This window comes from Somniosus microcephalus, unplaced genomic scaffold (assembly GCF_052327205.1).
Source record: "Somniosus microcephalus isolate GS21.2 unplaced genomic scaffold, FLI_Smic_1.0 unresolved_chr3, whole genome shotgun sequence".
NCBI classification, from domain to species: Eukaryota; Metazoa; Chordata; class Chondrichthyes; order Squaliformes; family Somniosidae; genus Somniosus; species Somniosus microcephalus.
In genome coordinates this window covers 12,482,406-12,505,634 of record NW_028225181.1, presented here as the reverse complement: position 1 = coordinate 12,505,634, position 23,229 = coordinate 12,482,406, and the positions used below count along the sequence as shown (strand labels likewise).

General features: G+C 45.0%; 1 protein-coding gene across 1 annotated transcript; it reads left to right on the top strand.

The window, feature by feature from the left end:
- Positions 1-3,917: 3,917 nt before the first annotated feature.
- On the top strand, positions 3,918-23,000 carry LOC147091203 (putative G protein-coupled receptor 139). The gene is made up of 2 exons (XM_085976523.1): positions 3,918-4,182; positions 22,096-23,000. Exons 1-2 carry the CDS (start codon positions 4,002-4,004, stop codon positions 22,995-22,997), a joined length of 1,083 nt encoding a protein of 360 aa, XP_085832649.1. The 5' UTR covers positions 3,918-4,001; the 3' UTR covers positions 22,998-23,000.
- The last annotated feature ends 229 nt before the right edge of the window (positions 23,001-23,229 follow it).

Below are 23,229 nucleotides of genomic sequence, written 5' to 3'. Positions count from 1 at the left end.
GCCTAGCAAGACATGGAAAGGGTGAGGCAGAGGGTGGAATGCATCACTGATGGGGCATTGGATGCTTTGGTTGGCGCAGTGGAATCAAGGCCAAGGAAAATGGTCGGAATGTGATTTATGTTTTGGACAGTCTCCCGGGTGTGAGAGTTGTTATGTGTCAGTGTATTAGTTTTGCTTTCTGTTGCCATTGCTTTCTCATGTTTGAAGGAACCACAATTTGTGTAATAAAACACTTTCTTCATTTATAATGGCAATGTCTGCTATTTACATGCATCTTGCCCTTCACAGGCTTGGGGGTATCAGACCGGTTCCATTTCTGTTCTTGGAATGGCAGCAAGCATTCCATGAGAGGTTCCTAGAAGCTAATTCTGATCAGCCTCTGACGCGCAGCCTGAGAAAAGCTGCTCCCGTAGAAGTTCAGAGCAGCAGGCATCTTCTCAGCCACCGACAGAGATGTCCTGTGCCTTCTCTGAGGTTGCAGATCTGGCAAAAGCAGCTGGCTCAGCTCAGACACCACCTCCTTTGGAAAGCGCAGCCTTCTGATACACTGCTCCTCTGACATGTCCATGTAGGAAAACTGCTTTCGGAAAACCATGCCAGCGTAAGGTCTGGTGTGGCGACGTCTGTTGGCCCTCCTCCATCTGGCCATGCCTGCCCCTCTCACCATGTTTCTCTGTGCCCTTCCCCGATGATTCAGCAGCAGTACGCTCCCCTCAAATGCAGCACCCATAATAAGTGCACACAGGAATTTTCCCGTTGTCAATGCTCACCAACAGCAAGGCGATGCTCAGAAGGCTGAAGTTCCTCTGCCTGCATGGGCTCAGTGGTCAAAAGGCTCTCAGGGTGCAGCTTAGCAACTCTTTCTAGCTCTCGATGAAGTTGTGCTCCAAAAATGGAAACCGCATTTAAACCACACCAGTCCCCTTTAAATAACGCTACTCCAGCCCGAGGCCGACTTGGTAAGCTTCCAGATAAGCTGTCACTATTAGCGCCAGGCGCTACAGAGGGGGGCGCCACTGAATTTCCAGTCCGGGGAGCCCAAAAGGCATTGCACACTCAAATGACGTCATAAGCTGCCTGCGCCCATGAGCAGGCGCTAAAATTTAGCGCCGGCGCTAACTGCATGCTAAATATGGGGCGAGGTGCTGTGCGCCCTGCACCCGGCCGGAAATTGGCCACCACCCCACTTTTCGGCCTCGTTAGGCACTAATTGGTGGTGCTACCAGCCAAATTTCTATTCCTTCATCGTCACTGGATCAAATGCCTGAAATTCGTTCAATAACTGTATTGTGGAGCACCGTCACCTCACGGGCTGCAGTGGCTCAAGATAAAGGCCCACCATTTTCTCTTGGGTAACTAGGGATGGGCAAGTAATCCCGGCCTTGACAGCATCACACTTATCCTGAGAACAAATAGATAGAAATAATAAAATTGGAATAACATCAATGATTTTTAATTCACTGATTGAATCCAGGCGAGGCCTGTGATCAGAGCTAAGCAAATTACAAAGAATGTACAGAATAGAAACAGGCCATTCAGCCCAATGCTCCATGCCCGGCTTTATGCTCCACTTGGCCTCCTTCCTCCCCTCTTCATCTAACTCGATCAGCATAACCGTCTGTTCCTTTCTCCTTCATGTGTTTATCTCGCTTCCCCTGAAATGCATCTGTGCTTTTCGCCTCCACTACTCCCTGTGGTAGTGAGTTCTCACCACTCTCTGGGTGCAGAAGTTTCTCCTGAATTCCCTATTGGATTTATTGGTGACTTTGTTATATTCATGGCCCCTACTTTTAGTCTCATAATTATTTCATGATTTCTGCTTTTTTAAAATCTATTTATAAAATTGTCAACGCACCTTGTCTCACCAGCCCATTGTGTTTGCTTTCCTGCTTTCACCTTTATCAGAGTGCAAGGAGCGATTGGAATTTGGCTCAATAACTGCAGAATGTCGATTGTACACGAGACAAGGACTCAGTCGCTTTTGTGATCACAGAATCACAGTTTCATACAGCACAGATGGAGGCCATTCAGTCCATCGTGCCTGTGCTGGCTCTTAAAAGAGCTTTTCAATTCGTCTCACTCCCCTGTTCTTTTCCCATAGCCCTGCAAATCCCTCACTTCCAGTACTGATCCCGTTATCTTTTGAAAGTTATTTCTGAATCTGCTTCTATCACCTTTTCAAGCAGTGCATTCCAGATCATAACATCTCGCTGAGTAATTCTCCTCATCTTCCCTCTGATTCTTTTGCCAATTATCTTAAATCTGTTTCCTCTGGTTACCAACTCTTCTACCACTGGAAACAGTTTCACATTATTTACTCTATCCAAACCCTTGAACACCTCCATTCAATCTCCCGTTAACCTTCACTGCTCGAAGGGGAAAAATCTCAGCTTTTCGAGTCCCCCATTATAACTGAAATCTTTCATCTCTGCTAGCATTCTAGTAATTCTCCACTGTGCCTTCTCCAAGGTGCTGACATCCATCTTAATTTGCGATACCCAGCATTGGAGACAATACTCCAGCTCAGGCCTAACCGGTCATTTATAAAGGTTTAGCATAACTTCCGTGCATTTGTACTCTCTGCCTCTATTTATAAAGCCAAAGATCCTGTTTGTGTTTTTAACAATCTTAGCTACTTGTCCTGCCACCTTCAAAGATTTGTGCACATAAACTCCCAGTTCTCTCTGTACCTGCAGTCCTTTTAAAATTGTACTATTTAGTTAATATTGCCTCTCCTCATTTTCCTCCCAAAGTGTATCACTTTACATTTCTTTGCGTTAAATTGTATCTGCCACATGTCTGCACATTTCACCAGTCTGTCTCTGTGCTCCTGAGGCTGCTACTCTCCTCTCTGTTTACTACATTTCTGAGTTCCGTGTCATCTCCAAACTTTGAAATGTTGCCTTTAGACTTCAGTCCAGGCAATTGATGTCCATCAAAAAGAGCACTGACTCTAATATCAACCCATGGGGGACACCACTGTACACTTCTCTTCTGTCTGAAAAACAACCGTTCACCACTACTCTCTGTTATCTGTCCCTCAGTCAATGTCACATCCACGCAGCCACCGCCCCTTCAATCCCATGAGTTTCCGTTTCCCTATCAAGTCTATTAAATGGCATTTTATCAAACAACTTTTGAAAGTCCATATATACAACATCAACCGCACTAACCACATCAACCCTCTCCATTACTTTATAAAAGAACACAATAAAGTTTGTCAGAGAGACTGCACTTTAAACAATCTGTGCTGGTTGTCATTTATTCCTCCAAGTTTTTCCAAATGACATAATTTTGTCCTGGAATATGGCCTCTGGAAGTTTCCCCACCACCAACGTTAGGCTGACTGGGCTGCAGGTACAGTGTTTATCCCCCTCTGCTGTTTTAATCATTGTGTAACATTTGCAACCCTCCAGTCCTCTGGCACCACTCCCATATCCAAGGAGGATAGAAATACTCTGGCTAGAGCCTGCGCTGTTTCCACCATTCCTTCCCCCAGCAACCCTCATACATCCCATCCGGACCGGGTCAATGTACTACTTTACTGTGGCACAAAGAGTGATGGATTGAAAGGAGTTAACTGAAGCTGTTTGTTCAGTGATTGTAATTTATGTCAGTCGCCACAGGTTAATTGAATATGTTTGTTCAGTGAATGTAATTAATGTCAGGCTCCACGGGTAACTGAAGCTGTTTGTTCAGTTATTGTAATTAATGTCAGTCTCCACGGGTTAACTGAATCTGTTTGTTCAGTGACTGTAATTAATGTCAGTCTCCACAGGTTACCTGAATATGTTTGTTCAGTGACTGTGAATAATGTAAGTCTCAATGGACCCTAATTCTGTCAGTGCTGTTTTGCCCTCTTCTATTAATAAGGGACTCCTTTCAATGTGTTATCCCATAGTATCAGAGAGAGCATCACCTCTGGCACTAACAGGGATCAGCGCTCTGCTCCACCGTGAGAGAGTCAGAATCTGAGAACAGTAGATTGGAATGTTACAACAATGGGTTGGAATCTGAGAACAGTTGATTGGAATGTTACAACAATGAGCAGGATTAAAATCCGGGAGTTTAACAATCTTTCAAATTCTTATGGTAGAATATCATTAGGGGAACGACTCTATTACGCACTTTTGCTTATTCAACACTTTTACTATCCCCTCCTCGCTGCTGTTGGTGTTCCTGGTAAGTCTCTCTCTCCAGCTGTTAATCCTATAGACCACGTTTAACTGCATTACTGTTCTTGTCATTCACTCTCCCCTCCTCGCTGCTGTTGTTGTTCCGGGTAAGTCACTGTATCCAACTATTAACTCTGCAAACCTTTGCTAACTGTATTAATGTTCTGGTAATGTACTTTTCCCTCTTTGCTGCTGTTGGTGTCACTGTTATATCGAGAAAATAGATCTGTAATTCTCGGAATTAGCAGTCCTGCTGACCGCCACCTCCCCAATATCGCCTGTCTCTGCACCGCCTTAACACTTCCGCTGCATAAACCCTGTTCCTTGGTGCCTTTGTTAAATCCAGACTCGACTATTCCAATGCTCCCCTGACTGGCCTCCCTGTTAGAAGCCTCCATAAACTAGAGCTCATCTACAATTCTGCTGCCCTTATCCTACACACATCACTGTTGCTCGCTGAAAAACATTTGCTCCCAATCCGGCAAAGCCTTAATCTTATTATTCTACTCTTTTTGTTCAAATCCCACTATGACCTCACCCCTCCCATTCCCCAGCTCTTTTCCCATAGTGCTGCTAATTTTTCCCCTTCATGTACTTTTCCAATTCCGCATTTAAAGTTATTTTATTCCCTCTGTACCACTCACAGTCTTTCTGTCTCTATTAGTATTTCTCTCATTCACTCTTTCTCATTGTCCCCCTCTTCTCTCTCTCTGTGCCTCCTGCTCATAGAATCATAGAATGGCACAGCACAGAAGGAGACCATTCGGCCTATCATGTCCATGCCATCTCTTTGAAAGAGACATCTAATGGGTCCTACTGTTTAGCCAGAGCCCTGTAAAGATTTCGCCTTCAACTAATTATCCAATTCCCTTTCAAAAGTTACTGTTGAACCTGTTTCCACCACGTTCTCAGTCAGTGCATTCCAGCTCTCAACAATTGCCTTAAATCTGTGCCCTCTGGTTACCCACCATTCTGCCACTGGAGACAGTTTCGGCTTAGTTACTCTATCAAAACCCATCATGATTTTGAACTTCTATATTAAATCTCCCCTTATGGGACAGGACAAAGATAGACCAGGTGTAAAAGTTCTCAATTGCGGAACGGCTAATTTGTATTCAGCAGACATGAGATTTAGCAAAAGTGGACTGAAAATAGCTACTTGAAGGGGTATCAGTTTCAGTGCCGTGGGAAGCATTCAAGGAGGAGATAATGAGGGTTCAGTGCAAATATGTTGCCACAAAGAAATAGGATGTGACTCCCAATTCTAGATTCCCCTGGATATCATTAACATATAGGGTAGTATGAGCAGTAAATTGTAATCTTTTGACAGATACCGAGAGCTCAGTATTACAGAAAGCCGAGAGTGGTATAGAAAGTGCAGGATTGAAGTTATAAAAGAAATTACGAAGGCAAAGAGAGGGCACGAAAATATATTGGCAAGTAAAGTCAAGGAAAACGCAAAGAGGCTTTATAAATGCATAACTCGCAAGAGGATAACTAAGGAAACAGTTGGGCCTATTAGTGAACAAAAAGTTAACCACAGTGTGGAGGCAGAAGATGTTTTGTAAGGTTCTTAATGTATACTTGGCGTCTGTCTTCAGAGGATAGAGGGACAATGCAGACATTGTAGTTGAGGAGCGTGAAATTTTAGATGAGATCAACGTAGCGAGAGGGGAAATATTAAGGGGATTAGCATCTTTGAAATTAGATAAATCACGAGGCCCGGATGTAATGTATCCCAGGCTGGTAAGAAAGCTAAGGGAGGAAATAGCAGAGGCTCAGGCCATCATGTTTCGACAGGCTCTGGCTACTGGTGTGGTGCCAGCGGACTCCGAAAGTTGTACCTCTGTTTAAAAAGGGAAAACGGGTTAGACCAAACAATTACAGGCTTGTCAGCCTAACCTCGTTGGTGGAAAAAGTGTTAGAAAAGTTCTGAGGGATATTATAAATCGGCATTTAGAAAGGCACAGATTAACCAAGGACAGTCAGCATGGATTTGTAAAGGGACGGTTGTGTCTGACTAACTTGATTGAATTTTTTAGGAGAATTGATGAGGGTAGTGTATTTGACGTCGTCCACATAGATATTAGCAAGGCCTTTGAGAAGGTCCAACATGAGAGGTTGGTCAAAAAGTAAAACCCATGGGATCCAAGTGTAAGTGGCAAGTTGGATCCAAAGTTGTCTCAGTGGCAGGAAGCAAAATTTAATGGGAGATGGGTGTTTCTGTGACTGGAAGTCTGTTTCCAGCTGGGTTCCACAGGGCTCAGTACTTGGTCCCCTGCTCTTTGCGGTATATATCAATCATTTAGACTTCAATGTTGAGGCCATGATTAAGAAGTTTGCTGATGATACATAAATTGGCCTTGTGTTTGATAGTTAGGAAGAAAGCTGTAAGTTGCAGGAAGATATCAATGATGTGGTCAGGTGGGCAGAAATGTGGCATGGACTTCAATCCATTGAAGTGTGAGGTAATGCATTTGGGGAGGGCTAAAAACAGAAGGGAATAAACAATAAGTGGCAGGATACTGAGATGTAGAGGAACAAATGGACTTTGGACTGCATGTCTGCAGATCCCTGAAAGTAGAGGACATGTTGATAGGGTAGTTGAGAAGGCCTATGGCATACTTTGCTTTATTAGCCTAGGCATAGAACATAAGAGCAGTGCGGTTAAACTTGAACTGTATTAAACACTAGTTAGGCCACAGCTAGAGTACTGTGTACAGTTCTGGTCACCACATTACAGAAAATGTGTGATTGTATTCGTAACATTTCAGTGGAGATTTACGAGGATGTTGCGTGGGCTGGGGAATTTTAGCTATGAGGAAAGATAGGATAGGCTGGGGTTGTTTACTTTAGAACAGAGGAGGCTGAGGGAAGACTTAATTCAGGTGTATAAAATTATGAGGAGCCTAGATAGAGTGGATAGGAAGCATCTATTTCCCTTAGCAGAGAAATCAATAACCAGGGGCATAGATTTAATGTAATTGGTAGAAGGACTAGACTGGAGATGAGGAGAACTGTTTTCACAGAGAGGGCGGTGGGGGTCGGGAACTGACTGCCTGAAACGGTGGTAGAGGCACAAACTCTTTTTATATTTAAAACGTACTTGGATATGCACTTGAAGTGCTGTAACCTACAGGGCTACGGACCAAGAGCTGGAAAGTGGGATGAGGCTGGATAGATCTTTTTCATTCGTCGTAGACACGATAAGCCGAATGTCCTCCTTCTGTGTCATAAATATCTATGATTCTATAAATCTATTATTCTTAACCTTCGCTGCTGTAAAAAGAACAATCCCAGCTTCTCCAGTCTCTCTACATAACTGAAGTCCCAGATCCCTGGCACCATTCTGGTAAATCTCCTGAACACCTTCTCTAATCCTTTTCATGCTTGCCCAAGAAAGTGTTCAGAATTCGACACAATATTCCAGATAGGGCATAGCCAATGATTTATAAAACGTTAGCATTTCATCCTGCATTTTGTTACTCTGATTCTGTTTGTAAAGCCAGGGACTCCATATGTTATATTAACAGCCATTCCAACGGGTCCTGCCACCTTCAAAGATTTGTGTAAGTACGCCCAAGGCCTCTCTGATCATGCACCTCTTTTAAAATTGTACAGTTTAGTTCATATCACCCCTATTCTTGCTTCCTAACTACATGTCTCTCCTCACCCTTTTCTTAAATAAATTGTATCTGCATGCGCCTGCCCATTTTACCAGTCTGTCTGTGTCCTCCTGAAGTCTGTTACTACCCTTCTGACTGTTTATTAACATTTACGTGTTTAAAATTATGTGCTGTATACCCAAGTCCATGGCACTGATATACATGAAAGGAGCAATGGTCCTAATACCGACCCCTGGTGAACACCAATGTAGACTGAGTCTGAAAAACAACCGTTTAGCACTACTCTCTGCTTTGTGTCTCTTAGCCAATTGGTAAAAGAAACAGGGAGCCGATGAGAAGAACTTTGTCACACAGTGAGATTTTATGATCTGGAATGAACTCAAAGTCTGGTGTATGCAGATTCAGTAGGCTCACGTCGTAGCACTCTCGGCTCTGAGTCAGAAGTTTGTGGGTTCAAGTTCCACTCCAGTGACTTGAGTACAAATATCTAGGCTAACACGGCAGTGCCGAACTGAGGGATCGCTGCACTGTCAGAGGGGCATACTGAGGGAGATCATCACTGTCAGAGGGGCAGTATTGAGGGATCGCATCAGTGTCAGAGGGGCAGTACTGAGGGAGTGCATCACTGTCAGAGGGGCAGTAATGAGGGATCGCATCAGTGTCAGAGGGGCAATACTGAGGGAGTGCATCAGTGTAAGAGGGGCAGTAATGAGGGATCGCATCAGTGTCAGAGGGGCAGTAATGAGGGATCACATCAGTGTCAGAGGGGCAGTAATGAGGGAGCGCATCACTGTCAGAGGAGCAGTAATGAGGGAGCGCATCACTGTCAGAGTGGCATACTGAGGGAGATCTTCAGTGACAGATGGGGAGTAATGAGGGATCGCATCACTGTCAGAGGGGCAGTAATGAGGGATCGCATCAGTGTCAGAGTGGCAGTACTGAGGGAGTGCATCAATGTCAGCAGGGCAATATTGAGTGATCACTGCTCTGTCAGAACCAATTTGCTGATGATACAAAGATAGGTGGGAAAGCAAGTTGTGAAGAGGACACAAGGGGTCTGGAAAGGGATATAGACAGGCTGAGTGAGTGGGAAAACATTTGGCAGAAGGAGTATAATTTGGGAAAGTGTGAGGTTATCCACTTTGGTAGGAATAATAAAACAACAAATTATTACTTAAATGGAGAGAGATTACAAAATGCAGCATTTTAGAGGGTCCTGGGGGTCCTTGAACAGAAAACGTTAGCATGCAGGTACGGAAATTAATCAGGAATGCAAATGTAATGTTTGCCTATATTGCAAGGGGGTTGCTGTATATAAGCAGGGAAGTCCTGGTGAGACCACACCTGGAGTACTGCGTACAGTTGGAGTTTAGAAGAATGAGAGGTGATCTTATTGAAACATATAAGTCAGTGAGGGGGCTCGACAAGGCAGGTGCAGAGAATATGTTTCCCCTCTAGGGGCCATAGTTTCACATTAAGGGGTCGCCCACTTAAAACTGAGATGAGGAGTATTTTCTTCTTTGAGGGTCGTAAATCTGTGGAATTTTCTGCTCCAGAGAGTTGTGGAGGCTGAGTCATTGATTATATTTAAGGTGGAGATAGACAGATATTTGAAAAATAAGGGAGTGAAATATTATTGGGAGCAGGCAGGGATATGGAGCTGAGCCCAAGAACAGAACAGCCATGATCTAATTTAATGGTGCAGCAGGCTCGAGGGGCCAAATGGCCTACTCCTGCTCCTATTTCTTATGTACTTATGATAAGCTGAAGTGTGGTCTCAGGGTGAAGGCGAGACTTATTCTCCACAAATATTGTGCAGTGTTCAGTTCTACAAATGTCGTCATGGACAGATACATATGTGATAGCTCGGTTGGAGAGGACGATGTCAAGCAGTCTATTCTCCCATGTTGGTTCTCCCACTACCTGCTGCAATCCCAGTCTGGCAGCTGTGTTCTTCAGCGCTCGGTTAATGCTGGTAATTCCGTGCCACTCTTGGTGATGGCCATTGAAATTTCCCCCCTCCCAACCTAGAGTATAATTTGTATCCTTTCTGCTCTGGGTGCTCCCATCAACTGGTGTGCAGCATGAAGATTTGCCGATTCATCAGCTGAGGGAGGGTGGTCGGTGGTAAACAACGGGAAGTTACCTTGCTCATGTCTGACTGGAAGCCATTAGACTTCATTATATCCTTATGCAATGTTGAGAACACGCAGGGACTTGCCCACATGACTGTATAACACTGTGCCCACATCTCTGGTGGGCCTGTGCTGCCAGTGGAACAGGAAACAGTCTGGGATGGTGATGGAGTATTCGGGATATTGACTGATAGTTATGCTTCTGTGAGTATGACTATGCGAGAAATTAACGTTTCTTTAAAATTTATTCATATTGGTTAATATTTTTAACATATCCCTTTGATTCCTTGGTATCAACCCTTTGCTCCTTTTAATTATTCTTCCCCTCGGTAAAACACCATAACCTGGCTCTCTGGGTAAGTTCAATCTTTCTAAACATGTTGTTCTTGTTCTAGTTTCAGGCAATAGAGAAATGAACTGCTGTCAGAGTGGGAGTGGAGTGGAGGCTTAATGTGTAAAGCTGACCATCCCACTCTGACCTCTTTGTCCTCTGCCTCTTACAACAGCCCCTCATCTTTCAATTAGGCACTGTACAACCTTCTGGACTCAACACTGATTTCAAGAATTTCAGATCATATCCTCCACCCCTCTTTTTTCAGGTGGCAGCATTTGATGATTTTGCCTTACCCATTTGCAACATTTACCCAGTACTGATTCACACCCGATCACAGAGCGTCCCTTTCGTTCTTCCCTCCCCCTACTCCACTTCCCCTGCCTCTATACCTGTTTACAACCTGTTACATCTCAAAATTTGTCCAGTTCTGATGAAGGGTCATTGACCTGAAACGTTAACTCTGTTTCTCTCTCCACAATGCTGCCTGACATGAGTGTTTACAGCATTTTCTGTTGTTATTTCAGATTTCCAGCATCTGCATTATTTTGCTATTTTAATTCTAAGACAAAGGAAAAAGAAAGACTTACATTTATATAGCGCCTTTCACGTCCACCCGACGTCTCAAAGTGCTTTACAGCCAATGAATACTTTTGGAGTGTAGTCACTGTTGTAATGTGAGAAACATAGCAGGCAATTTTGGAACAGCAAGTTCCCACAAACAGCACTGTGATAATGACCAGATAATCTGTTTTTGTTATGTTGATTGAGGATTAAACAATGGCCAGGACACCGGGGTGTAATGGGATCTTTTACATCCACCTGAGAGAGCAGACTGGGCCTCGGTTTAATGTTTCTTTGGAAATACAGCACCTCCGACAGTGCAGTACCTCCTCAATAATTCACTGGAGTGTCAGCCTGGAATTATGGGCTCAGGTCATTGGTGAGGGACTTGAAACCACAACCTTCTGACTGAGAGGCTAGTGTGCTACTAACTGAGCCACAGCTGACACTGTCAGATAGGTTTAGAGTGCATGTGTGTAAACGCCATAAGTGTGGTAAAAAGCTTGGTGAGCTGCAGGCGCAAATAGCCATGTAGGAAAGTGATGTCGTTGTGATAACAGAGACCAGGCTCTAAAGAGGGCAGGACTGGGTACTAAATATTCCTGGATATAAGATTTTTCAGATAGATAGGGAAAGAAATGAGGTGGGGTAATGATATTGATTACGGAGAATATTACAATGCTGGAGAGAGAGGATGCCCCTGGAGGGATCAAGGACAATATATTTGATTAGATTTAAGAAACAATAGAGGTACTATTACAGTACTTATTTTATTCTAGAGGCCACCAACTAATGGGAAGGAGAAAAAGGAGCAAATTTGCTGGAAAATTACAGAGGTGGAAGAAATATAGTGTAGTAATAATGGGGGACTTCAGTTATCCTAATATAGACTGGGATAGTAATAGCATAAAGGGCAGAGAGGGGGACACATTTCTGAAGTGAGTTCAAGAGAACATTCTTGATTGGTGCATTTCTGTCCCAGAAAGGAAGGAGGCATTACTGGAGCTCGTTCTGGGGAATTAGGTACGTGAAGTGGAACAAGTGTTTGTAAGCGAACATTTAGGGAATGGTGATCATTGTATCATAATGATTAGATTAGCTATGGAAAAGGACAGGGAGCAATCTAGAATAAAAATACTTAATTGAGGGAGGGACAATTTCTGCGGGTTGAGATCAGAGCTGGCTTGGGTAAATTGGAATCAAAGATTGGCCTGCAAAACTGTCATCGAACAATGTGCTGCCTTTAAGGAAGAGTTGATACAGGTACAATTGAGGTAAATTCGCAAGAGGCGATTTGATAGGACAACCAAAGCCAGATCTCCCTGGATGACGAAAGAGATAGAGTAAGAGGAAACAGAAAAATGGGGCGTTTGACATATGTCGACTTCAGAATACAGGTGAGAACCTGGCTGAATATAGAAGGTTCACAGAGGAAGTGAAAAGGGAAATAAGAGGGGCAAAGAGAGAGTATTAGAATAGATTGGCAGCAAACATAAAATGGAATCCAAAAGTCTTCTATCAGCATATAAATAGTAAACGAGGTGTAAGAGAAGGGGTGGGGCTGATTAAAGGCCAAAAAGGAAACATACAAATGGAGGCAGAGGGCATGGCTCAGATACTAAATGAATACTTTGCATCTGCCTTTACCAAGGAAGAAGCTGCTGCCAAAGGCAACTGAAAGAGGAGGTAGTTGAGATATTGGATGGGCTAAAAATTGATAAAGATGAGGTTATGGAAAGTCTGGCAGTACCAAAAGTAGATAGGTCACCAGGAGCGGATGGGATGCATCCTCGGATGCTGAGGGAAGTAAGGGTGCAAATTTCGCAGGTACTGGCCATAATCTTCCAATCCTCCTTAGATATGGTGTGGTGCCAGATGACTGGAGAATTGCCAATGCTACACCCCTCTTCAAGGGGAAACCCAGCAATTACAGAGCAGTCAGTTTAACCTTTGTGTTTGGGAAGCTTTTAGAAACGATAATCTGGAACAAAATGAGCAGTGACTTGGACAAGTGCGGATTAATTGAGGAAAGCCAGCATGGGTTTGTCAAAGGCAAATCGTGTTTAACTAACTTGATCGAGTTTTTTGATGAGATGACAGAGAGGGTTGATGAGCTCAATACGGTTGATGTGGTGTACATGGATTTCCAAATGACGTGGCTAAAGTGCCACATAATAGGCTTGCAAGCAAAGCTAAAGCCCATGGAATAAAAGGGAGAGTGGCAGCAGGGATACGGAATTGGCTGAGTGACAGGAAACAGAGAGTACTGGAGAACGGTTGTTTTTTGGACTGGCAGAAGGTATACAGTGGTGTTTGCCAGGGGATGGTTCCAGGACCACTGCTTCTCTTGATATATATTAAAGACTTGTACTTGGCTGTAGAGCAAACAATTTCAAAATTTGCAGATGAAACAAAAGTTGGAAGTATTGTGAACAGTGAGGCATATAATGATAGACTTGAAGAGGACATAGACATGCTGGTGGAATGGGCGGACACATGGCAGATGAAATTTAATGATAGAATTTGGTAGGGAGAATGAGGAGAGACAATATAAATTAAAGGGTACATTTCTAAAAGGGGTGCATGAACAGAGACACCTGGGGTATATGTGCACAAATCTTTGATGTTTTCAGGGCAGGTTGCAAAACTGGTGAAAAAGCATATGGGATCCTGGGCTTCATAAATAGAGACATTGAGTACAGAAACAAGGAAGATATGATGAATCTATATAAAACACTGGAGTATCGGCCTCAACTGGAGTATTGTGTCCAACTCTGGGCACTGCACTTTAGGTAGGATTTGAAGTCCTTAGAGCAGGTGCAGAAATTATTTACGAGAATGATTCCAGGAATGAGGGACTTCAGTTACGAGGATAGGCTGGAGAAGCTGGGGTTGTTATCTTTAGAGCAGAGAAGGTTACATAGATACATAGATACATAGAAGATAGGAGCAGGAGTAGGCCATTCGGCCCTTCGTGCCTGCTCCGCCATTTAATGAGATCATGGCTGATCCTTTAATTCAGTATCCCGTCCCCGCCTTCTCTCCGTAACCCTTAACCCCTTTTGCCCGTAGAAATATATCTAATTCCCTCTTAAATATATTTAATGAGTTGGCGTACACTGCCCTCTGTGGCAATGAGTTCCACAGGTTCACCACTCTCTGAGTGAAGAAAGTTGAGAGGAGATGTGATAGAGGTGTTCAAAATCATGAGGCGTCTGGACAGAGAAGAGAGAGATAAACTGTTCCCATTGTTGGAAAGCTCACGAATCAGAGGACACAGATTTAAGGTGATTGGCAGAATATCCAAAGGACACATAGGAAAAAACTATTTTTTGTGCAGCGAGTGCTGCCATACAGGGTGGTGGAGGCAGAATTAATCGTGTTTTTCAAAAGGGAATTGGATAAGTGCTTGAAGGAAAAACAATCGAAGGACTATAGGTGAAAGTGGGACTTGCTGAAGTGCTCTTGCAGAGAGCCAGCACGGGCTTGACGGGCCGAATGGCCTCCTTCTGCGTTGTAACAATTCTATCTTTTAAGACAGAAAGACTTGCATTGATATACAACCTTTCACGACCACCGGACTTCTCCAAGCGTTTTACAGCCAATGAATTACTTTAGAAGTGTAGTCACTGTTGTAATGCGGGAAATGCGGTAGCGAATTTGTGCACAGCAAGCTCCCACAAACGGCAATGTGCCAATGACAAGATAATCTATTTAGGTTATGTTGATTGCGGGATTAATATTGTCCATGACACCGGGAATAACTCCCCTGCTCTTCTTCGAAAAATGGCCATGGGAAATTTTACATCCACTGAGAGCGCAGACAGGGCCTCTGTTTAACGTCTGATTCAAAAGACGGCACCTCTGACAGTGCAGCACTCCACGAGAGTGTCAGCCTAGATTTATGTGCTACAAGTCTCGGGAGTAAACTTGAACTCACAACCTTCTGAGTCAGGAACGAATGCGCTGCCCACTGAGCCACAGCTGACACATTATTCCTTCCTATTTCTGTCATTTTCTCATCTTTTGTTCTCAGGTTTAGATCAATACAGGAAGATAAACTCACTTCTCTCTGTTCTGTCCTCAGTTGTTTTGGACACTACAGGAGTCAAGGAATATGATGATGGGTTGGGTGTGGGTGGAATGTGGATTTGAGGTCGAAGATCAGCCATGATATAATTCATGAAGGGCTCCTGCTCCGAATTCTTATGTTTTGATGTTTATGGGCGGGTGAAATATTGCATATTCGCTCACACTTATTTTAAAACTGTACAATAAGGTGAGCTAGATTGTGTTGCAGTAAAGCGTTCTGATAACAATGGTTCAATGAGTCTGTTTATTCAATGACTGTAATTAATGCCAGTTACAGTGAGGCCTAGTGATGTCACTCTGGGATACCCTCTGCTCTAACTAAGGAGCTCGCTTCACTGTGTCACCTCACATAGTCAGCGCGCTGCCCCAACACAAAGAGCACCAGGCATTCACAGAATGGAAGGCATGGATTGGGATGATGTGTTGGATATTCGGAATATGTTCTGATATACAAAATATGTACTATTACTTCCTCACTGCTGTTGGTGTTCATAGTAAGGATTTATGTCCAGTTATTAATTCTACATAACGGAGTCCCAGAGAAAGAGCTGGGCACTTCAGTGACGAGGCATTGGTGGCTCTGGTTGGCGCTGTTGAAAGGCGACGGGCAGTGCTGTTCCCTGAGAGTGGCAGGAGGCTATTACCCCGGGAGTTTAGAAGGGTGTGGAGAGAGGAGGCTCAGCACATCAGCTCGAGGAGCCTGATGCCAAGGACCCACACCCAATGTCGGAAGAATTTCAACGACCTCACTCGTGTGGTCAGGGTGAGTACCTACTATTCAATACCTCTACATCCCTCCATCTCAACTTCACTCTGTGCCCAGAGGGTTTACAAATACAAATGCCCAACACTCATCCAAGACCTATGGCCATCTCATAAAACACACATGCACATCCCACACCTTGCACAAAATAACGGGTATTCAACTATGGTGGGCACATCTGCCAAACACATGGCTGCACACAGTAACGGTTATTCAACTATGGTGGGCACATCTGCCAAACACAAGTCTGCACACAGTAACGGTTATTCAACTATGGTAGGCACATCTGCCAAACACATGGCTGCCCACGATAATGACAGGCTAAGTGAGTGGGCAGAAATTTGGCAGATGGAATATAATGTTGGAAATTGTGAGGTTATGAGCTTTGGCAGAATAAATCAAAAAGCAAGTTATTATCTAATTGGAGAGAAACTGCAAAGTACAAAGGGATCTGGGGATCCTGGTGCATGAAACACAGAAGGTTAGTATGCAGGTGCAGCAGGTGATCAGGAAGACCAATGGAATCTTGGATTTTTTTGCAAGAGGGATGGAGTATAAAAGCAGGGAAGTCTTGCTTCAGTTATAGAGGGTACTGGTGAGGCCACACCTGGAATACTGCGTACAGTTTTGATTTCCATATTTAAGAAAAGATATAATTGCTCTCGAGGCCGTTCAGAGAATGTTCACTCAGTTGATTCCGGAGATGAGGGGGTTGACTTGGGCCTCTACTTATTGGAATTCAGAAGAATGAGAGGAGTTCTTATCGAAAAATATAAGATTCTGAGGGTTCTTGATTGGGTGGATGCGGGGAGGATGTTCCAATTGAAGGGTGAGACTAGAACTCGGGGGCATAATCTTAGAATAAGTGGCTGCCATTTCAAAACTGAGATGAGGAGAAACTTCTTCACTCAGAGGGTAGTAAATCTATGGAGTTTGCTACCTCGGAGAGCTGTGGAAGCTGCGACATTTAATACATTTAAAACGGAGATAGACAGTTTCCTAGCTGATAAGGGAATTAGGGGTTGCGGGGAGCGGGCAGGAAAGTGGACATGAGTCTAGGTTCGGATTAGGCATGATCCTATTGAATGGTGCAGCAGGCCCGAGGGCCCGTATGGCCTAATCCTGCTCCTACTTCTTATTATGATCTTATGCCTATTCAATAGTGCTCGGCACATCTGCCAAACACCTGGCTGCAAATAGTAATGGCTATTTAACTATGCTAGCCATATTTTCCAAACGCATAGCTGCACAGAATAACAGCTATTCAACTATGGTAGGCACATCTGACAAACAAATGCCTGCACAAAATAATCGCCAGTCAACTATGGCAGGCACATCTGCCAAACACATGGGCTGCACACATTAACGGCTATTCAACTATGGCAGGCACATCTGCCAAACACATGGCTGCACACAATAACTGCTTTCAACTATGGTAGACACATCTGCCAAACACATGCCTGGGAACTCACTCATACGCTGTTCATTTTCTTGCAGGCCGAGCTCCCTCATAACAGACAGGAGCAGCAACGCACTGGAGGAGAACAGGCGGACTTACACCCCCTGACTGAGTTGGAGAACAGAATGCACAGGATCGTTGTCAGCCAGTTCCCAGGTGCCTTGGCCACTGGAGTGGCCGACCCCCTTGGGACAGCAATGGTATGTTCATCAGCATTCTCTCTTCTCTCATACCACATCCCCCTCACAACACAAGCCTTTTACACTTTCAATCCAACTAACTGTCTCCAGTGCTTGCTCCCTTCCTGCCCCCCTCACGCTAAAGCCGCACTTTGTTCGCTATGTGAAAGCAGGACGGCACATCAGCTGACCAGTCTGTCCCTCAGCCTGCCAGTGCCAGCGACGCGCCAGATGAGGAGGAAGAGGAAGCTGGAGCCTCTCCGCATGTGTCTCCCGAGGGTGACACATCAGACACTAGGGAAACGCCTTCCCTGGAGGGGAGCAAGGTGTTAGTGTCTGATGAAAGAGAAACTCCTGGACCCAGCGGGCTGCAGCAATGACATAGGGGTGGGAAGCTCAGGGGCCATCTACCCAGTGGGTGAGTAGGCACCCAAGTTCTGCTGCACAGGACTCGGATGAGGACCTCGACATTGCGGCCATGAATACCCAGGACTTGTGCATGCACACTGAGTTAGTGGTTGCAAAGGCAAGGGTGCCCAACAACATGGATGCACTGTCGAGGAGCGTGGAGTTGTCTGCCGCTAGTACAGCTTTCATCCGTGTGCAAACCCACGAACCCATCCTTGCCTCATTGCAGAGAATGGTTCAATTGCAGGGGACTCTGGTGAACCAGACCCACGTGTAATGGGTGAGGAGGCAGGATTCATTGCAGCACAGGCCAACACAACGCAACGGCTTAAAGCTGCAATTGAGTCATTGGCTTGTGACATCCAGTCTCAGACTGCTCTCATGCAATCTCAGTTTGATGAAACGCAAGCACTGACTGCTGCCATCCTCGCTGGGTCACCCTCAGTCCCCCGGGAATCTCTCAGTACCACAGCAGATTGCTCCAGATGCTAAGGTTCTACCCCGTGGGAGTGGCAGCATGTCGGTTGAGCAGGAAGATGCTGTCCTCTCTCAGGATTACAGCATTCCTGCTCGCACCACTGTCACTTCCACATTACACTTGGCATGACCTGCAAAACAGCCAGCCCAGACTGCTGCCGCCCATGCAGTGTTGGTGCAGTCTACAGCCGGGCCCTCCGCACAGATCTAATTGAGGGCGTCCTTCCAGGCAATGTCTGGATCTAGCATTCAGCAGCCTTCCACCAGCCTTGCTGCAGCCACTGTGGCCACATTAAGAGGAGCAGTAGGGTGAGTAGGGGGGAAGTGCGCAGGGGATCGAAATCACCCTCGAAGGCCCAACAGAACAATCTGTATATAAATCGGGGGAATGCTTGTGGGCAAAGTTCGTGGTTATTGTTATTATATCTGCTGATTGTTTTGCTGTTTACCTCCATGTTGCGTGAACGAGTTTTGTTAGTTCTTGATTTGTTGGGTTTGTTTCTAATTGATTTGTCCTGAATAAATGACACAGAGTTTGTAACGTAAATTTTTTTTTTTATTGTTACTTTACATTTTTATGAATTGACTCATTGCAGCTTTGCGCGGAAACAGGGGGTGCAGGATGCTTTCATTGATGTGCTTCTTCATCCCAGAAGCCATCTTCTCAGTAACGTATTAGAATTGGTGTCTTATGAGCTGTTCAGGGACGGCCCTTGCAGTGGCAAAATTGTTCGCCTCCCTCCCACGTTGGTGCTGCTGATCTTCCTCTTCATCCTCCTCCTCCCCTTCTCCATCTTCACCCTCCTCCTCAGGTTGTACACCAATCCCTGGTGGCAATAGCTGGGCCCTCATGATTGCAATGTTATGAAGCATGCAGCACACAACAATGAAGAGGGAGACTCGCTCGGGCGAGTACTGCAGGGCTCCTCCTGAGTGGTCCAGACACCAGAACCATTGTTTCAAGATGTTGACCGTCTGCTTTATGAGGTTCCTGGTGGCGCTACGGCTCTCATTGTATTGCAGCTCGACAGGGGTGTTGGGGTTACAGAGCGGTGTCATCAGCCAGGTGCCGAGTGGATAACCCGTGTCCCCGAGGAGCCATCCACTAGGTTGACACGGTGCTTGGAAGAAACCTGGGACACCAGACTGGCGCAGGATATAAGTATCATGGCTGCTGCCAGGATAGCGGGCATTGACGGCGAATATGAGCTGTCTGTGGTCACAGGCCAACTGGAAATTCAGAGAGTGGCAGCCCTTGTGGTTTCAGAAGACCTCTGCATTCTTATGAGGAGCCCACAATGCCACATGCCTGCATTCAATGGCACCCTGGACCATGGGGAAGCCCACTATCCTCGCAAAGCCACATTCACGCTCTTTGTCCTGGTTCATGGGCAGAGAGCTACTGGCGTCTCCACTTCTACAAAGACTTTTTCACCTCGTGGATGCAAAAATGAAAAGCAAACTGGGAGATATTTGCTATATCCCCAGTAGAAGCCTGAAAGGAACCGCTGTCTTAGAAATTCAGAGCCACTGTCACCTTCACAGCCACCGACAGAGATGCCCTGGTCCTGAGCTGAGGCTGCAGATTTGGTTGCAGGAGGTGGCGGAACTCAGTGACCAGCTCCTCGCTGAAGCACAGCCTTTGGAAACACTGCTCCTCAGACAAATGGATGTAGGAGGAGAATTACTCCCTGAATACCCTGGGAGAGTGAGGTCTCCTGTGCAGAGGCCTGATAGCCTTCCTCCTACTGGCCATGTTTGCCACTCTCTGTCTGCACATCTGCTCCCTCCGAAGGTGAAGCTGGATGATGACGACGTCCCAATTTAGTGCAGTCCCCATCGAACCTGGAAAGTGGTGCTGAGGACGCGAAACTCCTTCGGTCAGCACAGAATCCCTCCAGCCGTCTCTCTCCCACTCAACCTGCATGTAGCAAATATTTTGCGGAAAATAAAAGGGATAATCGGCCGCCATTAAATAACACTCTCTCAGCCCGTTCCCGACTTGAAAACGATCCACTCTATCACTCTAGCAGGCGCTAAGGCAGGGGACGTGACTCAATATCTGGTCCAGGGCGTTGCATGCTTGCTTGATGTCATGATCTGTGGGGGCATGAGATCGTGCAAAATGACTGATCAATTTCGCAACCAGTGCTATAATAGCCATGCACAGGCGCTAAGCATCTAGCGCCCCCTGAAGGCGCTAACCAAATGATTTTTTCACCGCATGTTTCACTATGTTTGTCTCTTTGTTGTTCCCCATCCCATCTACGCTGCTGTCAGCCATTGATTCTGAAGGAGATATCGTGTTCCCAAGATTCAAAAGTTCTGTATTGAACTCCAGCAAACTTATTGGCAGTGACTCTTTATTTAACGAATTTCAGTTTGCTATCTACACTGAACATTAGTATCTGATCAGAAGAATGCTGTCTTGGTTTGGGAGACTTTTCACCGAACGGCGAAAGACCATCGACCTGAAACGTTAACTTTGTTTCTCTCTCTCTCCACAGATACTGCTTAACACGTTGAGTATTTCCACCATTTTCTGCTCTCATTTGAGATTTTCAGTATCTGCATTATTTTGCTTTGGTTATCACCTGATGCTCAGTATGGCTACTTAGAGTCACAGGAACAAACCCTGGCAGATCACATCCACATCTTCAATTGTCTGAAATATCCGCTAATCATTCAGTTCCAGTCAGTGTCTCCTTTCCCACCCTCTCCAGTTCTGCATTAGTGGCATTGCTTCTGATGGTTAAACTAGGATTACAAGGATAATTTACATTCTCACACGACGTTCATTCAGCCAGATTTGAATACATTTATTTCCAATCTTTGTTTTGAATTCACAATTAGCTCCCTTGCCCATCTGTCACAGTTCAGTAGATCTGTCAGAGAGACCCAGAGTGATTCTCTATTGCCTCCTGCTGTACTTCAGGATGAACAATCGTCGCTGATTGTAACTGAAGTAATGATGATAAGAAAAACCTTTGATATCTTCTCGTCTAATATTCTCTACACAAGATAGAAACAACAAGTGAAAAAGTACAAGAATAAATCTCTTCTATTTGTGTTAAGATATTTTGCACAGCAGTCGGCGAAATTTTGCCTGTGGGATAAATCGTCTGATTTCGATGCTGATAAATGCATTTATTGGTACATTGCCTGGTCAATCATCACTATTGACTTTAATTCAGAGTCCATTCTTATTGATGAAATTTGCAATGTTATTTGGAAAATCTTCCTTTCATTGAGCGATGGTTTGAGTATTTCAACAAAAATGTGGGAAACTCAATCTTCAAAATACTTCAGAGAGCAAAGTTATCTTTATAACTGCAGTGCACTTTTATTTATTATCTCAGCATTGTCATATTACATCAGTACATTTTACATACAATTGCCTATAATTATTGCATGCCTAGGTTGCAGTTTCTGTATTTGCTGTTGCATTCATTTACGTTCTAAATAGAACGGATATTCACAACAGGAGCAGGAATCCAAGTGGGATTTCCCTCTCCCTAACACAGGGGCATGGAAGCGAACATCTCTGCTCCAAATGCTGACTGATCCCGAGACACGAAGTCTCCCTGAGATGTTCTGGTCGTTTGTGTCCCTGTTACCTCGGGCGGTGATTTTGTCTGTTGGGCGAAAGGTAGATTGATCATTTAATACCTCATTGATCAAACATCTGTTATTTTCATGTGGTAGTCATTCCAATTTAATTTATTGATTCCACTATGTATTCCCGGTTATCCACACAATAAATCCTGTATTCAGCTCCACAGGCAATAGAATTAGATGAGTCGCAGATTCCTCCCCGAATTCCATCAAACTGCTGCTCTTGCTCCCAGCCTGATGTATAATTTCTGTTTATTTCCCTTCCTCACAGGGAACTTAGTGACGATTGTGATCCTGTCTCGGGGAAAGTGTGGTCTCTCCAAATGTATCACTCGCTACCTGGTGGCCATGGCAACGGCGGATCTACTGGTCGTTATCCTCGACCTGATATTGAGGCACATTCCGATTGTTTATAGGGAACAGTTATATTTCGTGCGGTACATCCCCGTTTGTAATATCCACGCCGTCCTGCTGTTCACAGCCACAGACTGTTCTGTCTGGTTCACCATCACTTTCACCTTTGATCGATTTGTGGCCATTTGTTGCCAGAAGCTGAAACCTAAATATTGCACAGAGAAAACGGCGGCTGTGGTTCTGGGAACAGTGATTGTGCTGAGCGGTTTAAAAAACATTTTCTGGTATTTTATGTTCACAGGTGAGTACTGGCTTGGGAACGCTGCCTGGTTTTGTGTTGTCAAATTCGTTGTTTTGATATCACCGGTCTGGGGAAAAATCGAGCTCCTTCATTATATTCTCACCCCGGGGGTCCCATTTGTTGTGATTCTGCTGCTCAATGCTGTCACCGTCAGACACATTTTAGTGTCCAGCAGAGCCCGCAGGAGACTCCGGGGTCCCAGCAGTGGGGAGAGTCCCAGAGACCCAGAGATGGAGAGCCGCAGGAAATCCATCATTTTACTGCTTGTTATCTCCGGCAATTTCATCCTGTTATGGGCAATGTTTGTTTTGTATTCTATATGGTGGCGGATGTTTTGGTTGGGGTATCAGTCTGTATTTCTACAATATTATGTAATGGAACTGGGATTCATGCTGCAGCTGCTGAGTTGCTGCACAAACACTGGGATTTACGCCGTGACCCAGACTAAGTTCAGAGAGCAGTTGAAGAATGTGGGGAAATATCCCTTTACTCTGATTGTAAAATTCATTAAAGGGTGAGAAGAATCGGAGAATTTGCAGCCTCAGAGTTGAAATTTCCCTGGGCCTGATATTGTGGGGCCCCGCACAAATATGGCGGCTCTGGTGCCATGCATAAAGATGGCGGCTCTTGGGCCCAGTTCAAAGTTGTCGGCTCTGTGGTCCCGCACAAACGTGGCGGCTCTGGGGCCCAGCACAATGATGGCAGCACTGGCGTCCCGCACAAATATGGCGGCTTTGGGCCTGATACAAA